The sequence below is a fragment of the Lytechinus variegatus genome, chromosome 9, assembly GCF_018143015.1.
Source record: "Lytechinus variegatus isolate NC3 chromosome 9, Lvar_3.0, whole genome shotgun sequence".
Taxonomy (NCBI): domain Eukaryota; kingdom Metazoa; phylum Echinodermata; class Echinoidea; order Temnopleuroida; family Toxopneustidae; genus Lytechinus; species Lytechinus variegatus.
Window position 1 is genome coordinate 37187679 of NC_054748.1, and position 9654 is coordinate 37197332.

At 36.3% G+C, this 9654-nt stretch overlaps 1 protein-coding gene and 1 long non-coding RNA gene across 2 annotated transcripts; both read left to right on the forward strand.

The window, feature by feature from the left end:
• The first annotated feature begins 2943 nt into the window (after window positions 1-2943).
• Window positions 2944-4165, forward strand: LOC121421420. The gene is made up of 2 exons (XR_005970972.1): window positions 2944-3250; window positions 3763-4165. It is a non-coding gene; the product is annotated as an uncharacterized LOC121421420 (long non-coding RNA).
• Window positions 4166-7729: 3564 nt separating this feature from the next.
• Window positions 7730-8221, forward strand: LOC121422020 (E3 ubiquitin-protein ligase Midline-1-like). The gene has a single exon (XM_041616821.1). The coding sequence runs from the start codon at window positions 7730-7732 to the stop codon at window positions 8219-8221; it is 492 nt and encodes a 163-aa protein (XP_041472755.1).
• Window positions 8222-9654: the final 1433 nt, after the last annotated feature.

Sequence of the window (9654 nt, forward strand, 5' to 3'; positions counted from 1 at the left end):
CTGGTTCAATCAGTGCAATTTAATACAGAATAAACAATACTAGTGTAAGCTGAAATTACTACATGTCATGACACATATAAGTATAAGACAGTAATGGCTACAGATTTCCAAACAACAACCAAGAATGACCTTGACAAGTTTCAAGGACACATCATATAACGTAAATGTCATGTTTTGATTATTGTATTGATTATTGTATTTTGTACCCTAAATTAATCCTTTCTGTAAAACTGTTTTCATAATAAAAGAAATCAACTACTATTTAAATGCGTATCCGTTTACTTATTTATGTTTGCATGGCTTATTTACAATGAAGACATCACGTGCCCGAAGGCGCCAAATTCAAGTTACATACACAACTAGGTACGCCACGTACGCTTCCCATTACACAATGCATACACGTACACGTACGGCGTTTTAATTAGAACAAATTCACTAAGCTTACATAACTTTGTCATATCAATTCGTAATAAATTAAACCACATTTCAACATGACAATTGGCTTATCTGATAATGTAACTAATAAACTTCAAAATAAACAAAAACAATACTTACATCATTGGGCTTGTATATCACAAAATTAGGGAAATTAACACTAAACTGACAAACGACAGGCTTTCCATGACTACGAAATCAATGCGCCCTCAGTCGGTGACTACAAATCTAACATATCAATTTGTTGTGTACAAAAAACGCTCCTTTTAAAAGGCATAGAAATGGGACGTTTAACGCACAGTCACTAATACGCGCCGCTGTCTTCGCATCGTGCAGGCAATCTACGTGTATAGTGGCGGGCTGCTACATTGCGGTGCAGGGGTGTTCAACTTACAGTTCGTGAGCGCACTCAGCTGCGTGTTTTCACTTCTTCTCCTTTCTCTCCTTTTCTTGTCATTTTTCCTCGCTTTACTTGTTTTCATAAATTTCCCTCTCACTTTCCTTGTCTTCTCACTCCCTTCAGTTTTGTAACTCTTCTTGATCACTTGCATTCATTGGCACACCCCCCGTCAAAAATGGTACGGTCCTATCCAACATATACTCAAGTCGTCGCTGTACGAATAATGAAAACGTGCAAAATTCTTCACGCGTTGCGTTGCCTAGCTATGCGTGTGTACTGTGTACACACAATGCCATCGGCTGAACCCACCAAACTATAGTGACCAATTATTGCAAAAGCTTTTGCAAATGTGAAAAGTGACAGAGGTTTTTTTTATCCAATCAAAATAATTCTTAGGTATTCGCAATCTACAGCATTTTCTGCAAAATGTCTTTTTTTGATAGGGTCTATTGTGACGTATATATTTTTTTACAACAATGTGAAGTCGCACCAAACGTTTCGTTTCCTGCACTTGCCCATTGGCTCATGTACAAATGGATTTCCAAAATCATCAAGAAAGGTTCGAAAAACCTCTAAAGTGACAGAACTTAATTTGACTAAAATTAAATGAAAATCATATCATGTTCAAGGTGAGAATCTGCTCTATTCTATTCTGTTTTGATAGATCAGCTGGTTGACGCGTTTGGGAGATATCTTAGCAAATCCGTCAAAAAAGGCGTAATTTTCTATTATTCTCCATAGGGAAATAATTTAACACGCTACGCACTGCAAAAAAGGAGCGCAAACAAATTGATATGATAAACTCGATTTACAAGATAAAACAGAACAGTATCAAAGAAATTACAAAAAAAAAACCTTATCCTGTACACGACACTTTTCAAATTATTAAAGGACAAGTTCACCCCAACAAAAACTTGATTTGAGTAAAAAGAGAAAAATTCATCAAAATCGGAAAATACATAAAAGAATGTAGTGACAATTTCTGAGTTTATTTTAGGATATCAAAGAAGCCTGAAATACGTTCTTGGGATACTGTGTAAAAAATACGTTTATCTCGTTTATGTGATACTGTGTAAAAAAAGAATCAAAAGCAATTTAGCTTTTTTTACTTGGACGTAAAGAAATATCCACCTGTTAATTTTAAAGACAGTATTTCCCAAACAGCAGGTGAATTTTCAAAAGAAAACATTCCCAATACGTGTTGAACCCTAAGAGACACGAACTTAGTAATAATATGTAGGGGAAGGCGGGGTAAGTTGAGCATAGGGGCAAGTTGAGCCACCAGCCCCAGGCCAATAATGAATGAGTCAGACATTGTGGTGGTGTCATGTATTGATGACCCATAGCATAACCCCTAACCCCACCACATTGTTTTCAAATTTGAAACAAAAAGTAGTTTTTTAGAGGGAAAAATATGAATTTCAGCCAAAAAAGTAAAAAAGAGTGTGAAATAGATAAGTGCTTTATAAACACACACGTCTTTAAATATAATAAAAACATGATAACAACATTATTAGTCCAGGTATGGATCTTCATTCTTGTCATAGTCTTTTATATGATGGATGCATAATAAATGTGTGGATACAAAATTATCGCACTAAGTTTGGACTGGGGTAAGTTGAGCCAAACAGCATGGGGCAAGTTGAGCCATGGTAATTCCTATGGTAATGTATCTTAAAAAACAAACAAACCATAAAAATCGATTGAAATGCTTGCTGAAAGGAGCAAATTTACATGACTGCTCTTTTCCTTTTAAAGGATGTTAGTATTTATAGAGAATTAGCAAGTGAAAAGACTTTAAACAAAAAATTGACATGCTGGTTCTCCCCTCATACATTTTGTACATAGTTTTTGTGGCTCAACTTACCCCAGAAGGTGGCTCAAACTTACCCCATATATGGGGCAAGTTGAGCCATTTGACATTGTTTTTTTCAAAGGTCACGATGACTTTCAGTGTGGGGATAGAAAGTTATATATAGGTGGAAAATATTTCAGAAGAATTAAATTTCAAGGCAAGGTACTTATTTCGACAAGATTATTAATCATATCAATTCTAACATGCAAAAAGCAAAAACTGTCACAACTTACCCCGCCTTCCCCTAAATAATGTTTTTCTTGGTTACGAAAAATGACCAATTAGATCTCGCCCTGTAAGGGCGTTTCGTGCGTTCTTAATTGACGATACGGGACTCTTAAAAAAAGCCCGGTTGCTGATACTTCAGCAGAGTCGTCTGTGTGTAATTTTGGTTACATCTTTCTCTATGGGGATTTGAACCAATATCTCCCCGAGATCGTCGGCTTAGCTCCCAACAGCCTACCTCACCGATGCTGTCTGGGCTGGTCTTTTTGTAGAGGAGAAATGGACTCCTGTTATAGCTGACTTTTTACCTACGTCTTTTTCCTGATATTTATCGGGTATGTACTCTGATATTTATAATAACGTTTCTAGTAAAAAGAGATATTTGATATAACTAATTTCTATTTGTACTGAAGAAATAATGCTGAGTACGTTTGTAGACGACTTTAGTTTTGTATGAAGTGTCATCCACATGAAATGTCGAATATTAGCAACAAAAAAAATAGATCTTTGAAATTATTTAGGTTGATTTATATGTCATTGTAGACAGCTTAGTATTTAAGCGATCTTCACTTGTCGATATTATGGAGAGTTTTCCAATGTACTAGTGAACATTGTTATTCGACCTTGACATTATGAAAGTCATTCTTGTCGAATTTCTTAAAGGCATATAGCCTAGTTTTACATGATGTACTTGTACTTTTCTTAGAATTATTGCTAAATAGACAATTCTCATTGTCATTATTATGAGATGTTAAATTATATCTTGTTACACGTTTTGAGGTCGTTTATCTCTATTCGACGACGAAGTGTATTAGGACACCGTTTGTTTTATTTTGATAATTGTCAGGTTCCACTGAGACCCTCACCATTGACGAGTTTTGATATCGACGATTCATCTCGTTTCCACTCTCCGATGTACATGGCAGGCCTATAGCTACGTATTTCATCATTCCAAGTTCAGGTCGCACAACTCAATTCGCCAAGTAGACACCAACTTTTGTAGACAAGTCAACTTCTCAACGCTTTGGCCTAGTTTGGAGTTTATATCCTATTTTGTCACTTAATCAATTACTCTGTTTTAAACTGATAGAGATCCTATACATTTCTTTGAATATTCGACATAACTTGTACTGTCTTCAGTTTATTGGATAAACCATACAGGCATTTCTTTGAGTTGTAAACACTCTGTAAAATTGTCATAGAAAGCATTGGAATCATTTTAATTATAAATTGAAGTCATGGAACCGTAATTATTTTGTCAAGTGCTTATTTTTCTTGAATGATCACGTATAGCTAAAAAGTTGGGATGTTTGAGTCGCCGTGCTTGTTGTTGCTTGTTTAGTTTTTTTCCCCTTTTTCTCCTAGTTCTGATTGATTGGTGTGTTTGATTTGTCTTTGCTTTTAGAAAGAAACAGCATTTTTCTCCACCAAATTCTCCAAAATACTCAGATCCGTCCCAACAAGAAGATTTCAAAGTTTCGCTTCATTTCACAAAACAGTTATATGCACATCTCGGTCGGTATGCATATGTGGAACTGATGACATCACTCACTCACTATTTCTTTTGTATTTTATTATACAAAACATTTTTATTTTCTCGTCATTGTCATGCGAAAGGAAGTTTCATTCCTGAACACGTGAAATTCCATTATTTTATCATTTTGTGCTTCAGGCCAAGAGGTCCTAATCGTCAAATTCGTAAAAATTGAAATATTGTATAATTCAAACAATAAAAAACAAAAGTATTAGTGAGTGGCGTCATCGACTCATTTGGATGTAACTGGCTCGTTCATATAACTATTTTGTTAAAAATAAGTGAAACTTTGGAAAATCCGATTTTAATGAAATTTTCAGCATTGTGCTTGTCTGATTTTTGTCTTTTGATTCAAATCGACATTTTCTGAGATGGACTTGACCTTTAAAGGACAAGTCCACCCCAACAAAATCTTGATTTGAATATAAAGAGAAAAATCCAACAAACTTAACACTGAAATTTTCATCAAAATTGGATGTATAAAAAAAGTTATGACATTTCAAAGTTTCGCTTCATTTCACAAAACAATTATATGAACGAGCCAGTTAAATCCAAATGAGAATGTCGATGATGTCACTCAATCACTATTTCTTTTGTATTTTATTATATGAAATATGAAATATTTTGATTTTCTCGTCATTGTCATGTGAAATGAAGTTTCATTCCTCCCAGAACACGTGGAATTCCATTATTTCAACATTTTGTGCTTCAGGCAAGAAGGTCCTAATCATCAAATTCATAAAAATTTAAATATTGTATAATTCAAACAATAAAAAACAAAAGAAATAGTGAGTGACATCATCGACTCTCTCATTTTGAAGTAACTGGCTCGTTCATATAACTATTTTGTTAAAAATAAGCGAAACTTTGAAATGTCGTAACTTTCTTATTTTACATCCGGTTTTGATGAAATTTTCAGCGTTGTGCTTGTCTGATTTTTCTCTACTGATTCAAATCAACATTTTCTGAGGTGGACTTGACCTTTAACACCTAACAATTTTAAAAAGATTGGGATAATCCTTATGACAATGTTGGGGTTCCAATCCTAAACCAAGCGAGAGCTTAAAATGAAGAATAAATATCATTTTTATTAAAAAATAAATTCTGTAGAACATTATAATTCAAGAAATGAAGTTAATATTTCTTCATAACGTTGGTTGGGGAAAACCTATAATGGGGAAAACCCACTTCAATGATCGGCAAACGATAATGACTTTGGCAGTTTACCAGGTTTACCGCACTCCTTTGCTCTGGCACTATTGTTATATCATTTTATGCAAATATAGACTTCAAAAGAGTAGCATTCCTTTCGATCACGGCTGAACGCACATTATTAGGGAATTTTTGCTCCATGACGCACGACGAATTCAAGAACTTATAAAATGGTTATTGTGAGATGCCCTTCATGACAATAACAACCAAGAAGACTTTGTCGAAAATCAGTTAATCAAACAAGCAGTTTCGTCCTTGACTCTGGACTAACGACATATTTGCAATTTGTCGTCAGCTCCGAAACTAAGGACAAGCTGCTCTCCGGGTTCACCAATTTGGTGGTTTTCCACTCAATAGAGCTGGAATTTTTTTCTAAACATGGTTAAATTGTTCACAGATTGTCATGAGGGCGGTTGTTTCTGGTATTTTGGTCGCATCATTTAATTTTTTTTTTACAATTCGTAACTGTAGTCTATTCTGGCTTAGGTGGTTCTCCCTGAACTACTCAAATTAACTTCCTAATATACCCTTCCGTTACTAGGACTAACTAAAATTGCTATAAAGTAATTCAAAGAATTGCAATGGCAGATGAGTGCATTAAGCAACACATTCTATTAATAAAAGACTTCCTGTGCATTCTGTACACTTCCATTCATCAGTGCTAGAGCCCTGTATTAACTATTTATGACACCTGTATGAAGATGCTTAGCTAGTACGAAATACTCGAACAAAATATGGCATCCACCTGATCTTGTACTCAAGGGGGGGGGGGGGCATCAAACGCTTCTAACGCTTGGTTTTGAAACATTCAAAACGTATGTACATATACCATTGTCTATAGGCCTACCATAACCTGGACCAAGTAAAAATTTTAACACATTTTAAAACTATAATTGAAATTTCTATAATTATTTTTTATTTCCTGACAGCATCCCTTAAACTTTTCTAAGAGATTTCATTTATTAAACATAAAAATTGCTTTAATATGTAAAAACTAGAAAAGGCCCTTTGCCCACATATCAATTTAAGTAATATACACCTTTCTATCGCTATACGTCATTGCATTTACGCGTGTTAGTCACACCAACAAAGACAAGGCAAGACCGATTTAATTTATTGTACTATTTTCAAAGGCATGCCATCGATCACGTTGTAGTCGATAAGTCAAAAGTGTGACTGAGACACGGAGGTTGGTTTTTGGTGTCACTTTATCGCAATATCGCATTATATATTCAAATGTATTTGCCCTTAATCTGAGCAAGTTAAGACATTATTACTGTTATGAAGCATATCAATTTTCTCGTTGATATATCCCTTTTTCTTTCGAATGCTGATATTTTACATTAGTTGTTGATGAAAATGATAAAACAGAAAAATATCAACGCACGTTCAAATTTTTTACCGAAAACACGGAAATTTTGGCATAAATTCTCATTTTTTTTTCGAAAAATATTAACCGACAGTCCCGAAAACGATTGCAATCGATTTATGATATCTTAATCATAGTGGATTGCGTATTCATTTCAAGATTTTTCCATTATCTGTACAAAAAAATATTAAGGAGAAGGCATATCCATTAATTTTGGCAGCAATCTCGGATTTATGCAAATTAGATGCCTTTCCCCTATTCGGAAAGTTTGGGACTTTTAGTAAGTTGTACGAGGGACCTCACAGAAACTTTGTTATAAAAAAAAATCTGTTGCAATTTGTTCCAAGTTTGGTCAAGATTTGGACTAAAATGACTGGGCTTAGCTCCCTTCGGGAGCTTACGTATACGTGAGATCGTATCTCTGCGCTGGAGAGATTGAAGAGCGCCATCATATTCTACAACAACAACATTAGGCCGTCGCCATATTATTAGAGATCAATCAGTAGTAAATGAAGTTGCATCACGCCAGGATCATAATATGTTGCGTTAACACTGTACTGGGCGTGGTTGTGTTGTGTATTGTACGTTCAATACATGGGGTTTACGTGCATGATTTGTATTAAGAATTTAATCTTGCCACAGAACTAGAATTAATAACCGTTTTTGTTATTTATCGCATACACTTGCGTACTTAAGAACATGGCTGCCGACGAAGCAATATGCCGAAGTTTCTTAGAAAAAGATTTGACATGTCGTATGTGCTTAGACATTTTCGTCGATGCAACTCTTCTGCCGATCTGCGGGCATACTTTCTGCAGGAGTTGCCTCAAGAGATCTAACGAATCATATGATCAACAGGTTGTTTACATTAGGTGTTCTGTCTGCGAGAAAATCAACAACTTAACCTCAGAGAAAGGTTTCGATGATTTACCCGCTAATGAAACGGTCAACAAAATCGTTGACAACTACATCCAGGACCGTGTCTGCAAGACTGCACCACGTCAAAAATGTACTGCTTGTAGACGGCCAGAGGATGCTGTGTCTTTCTGCAGAACCTGCCACAAGTACTTGTGTGAGGGATGTCAGACAAGTCATAGGGAGATGTTTGACTATGAAGGTCATGAGACGGTACCCTTTGATTTTGAGAAAATGCTCGTGAAGGAGAAGGTTAGTATAGATTATTCATCCTAGGATTGCTGCACCGATCCAAAAAACAAGATGAAGATGATTTTTTCATGATAATATTAGGTCCACGTCTGTCAAAGACAAAGTATGTATTCGTGCTCTGATCACAACCAGCAAATAGAAAAGCCTAGCACTGTGCTGATATTTATGGTGGCCCTGAAGGGACATCGCATATAGACCGAAATCGTGAATATTCACGACGAAATTTCACGACGTCGCCAATTTCGTCGTGAATTTGTTTTGCTGGCCTGGGCGGTACTGCGGTGCGCTAGTCCGTACGTTTCACCAAGGAGCATCCAACTTCATACCACGGGCCCGCGGCGCGGCCGGCGGTACTAGCGTTACTAGATTAGTTCCTCTTGCCACAGATAAAGACTGCCATCAACCATGTCCATGCTTTCTGTGAAAATGGTAGGTTACTTACATTTAACTTCAAATTATGAATTCTTGTTCAAAGTGGAATATCCTATGTACCGGTATGTATATTTATTAGGTCAAGATGCAATCTAGGCTTTTTTAATCTCTACTAAGTCTAACAGCTCTAACGTAGTAGTCGTGATGCAACTATTGAGACAACTGACAATGTAGTGTCCCATACTTTTACTTCCATGTTGTAACTTCCATCTTTCTCCCTGAAGGCCTGGTCACACCGCCCAAGAGTTGTTGGAGCGGTAGGGAGAGAGGGTCGAATTTCGTGCACAACATTGGGGAAAAAATCGAACACAAAAAACAATGCAGTGTCCCATAGTATACTTTTACTTCCATGTTGTAACTTCCATCTTTCTCCCTGAAGGCCTGGTCACACCGCCCAAGAGTTGTTGGAGCGGTAGGGAGAGAGGGTCGAATTTCGTGCACAACATTTTGACATAAGGGAAAATCAGGTATGACTGATCATCTTGCGTGAGTTTCAGGTCACATGATTAAGGTCAAATGTCATTTAGGGTCAAGGAACTGTGACGATTTTGGGGGCATTTTTTTTACATGTTATAGGCCTAATTCTAAAGTTTATGGATCTAGTTCATTAAACTTGGATGTGAAGACAATCAACATCAGTAATAGTACTAGGCCTACATGGGGAGTACCAGGTCATGCAATCAATGTCATAGGTCAATTAGGGTCAATGAACCTAGTTTTTCAATGTTTTATGAATGGTTTTTTTTTAATAATAATTCATCTTGATTGTTTGCAGAGTAATCACTGATACAATGTTGAATCGTGTAATGCAGACGATACTCCCAGAGGCGTTTCACTTGTTTTATCACTACAGGATATCAGATTTGAAATAGCTGTTGCACATAAGCGTATAGTTTTCCCTTAAAAGTTGCATGTTCTTTATGCACCTATTTGACTCATTATGTAGGGCGTCGTGGCCCAGTGGATTAGTCTCCGGACTTTGAAGCAAGGCCGTGGGTTCGAATCCCAGCCATGGCAAATTCCCT

Bases quoted from the DNA above. Each gene is read 5' to 3' on its own strand.
- LOC121422020 (XM_041616821.1), top strand. From the start codon at position 7,730: ATGGCTGCCGACGAAGCAATATGCCGAAGTTTCTTAGAAAAAGATTTG.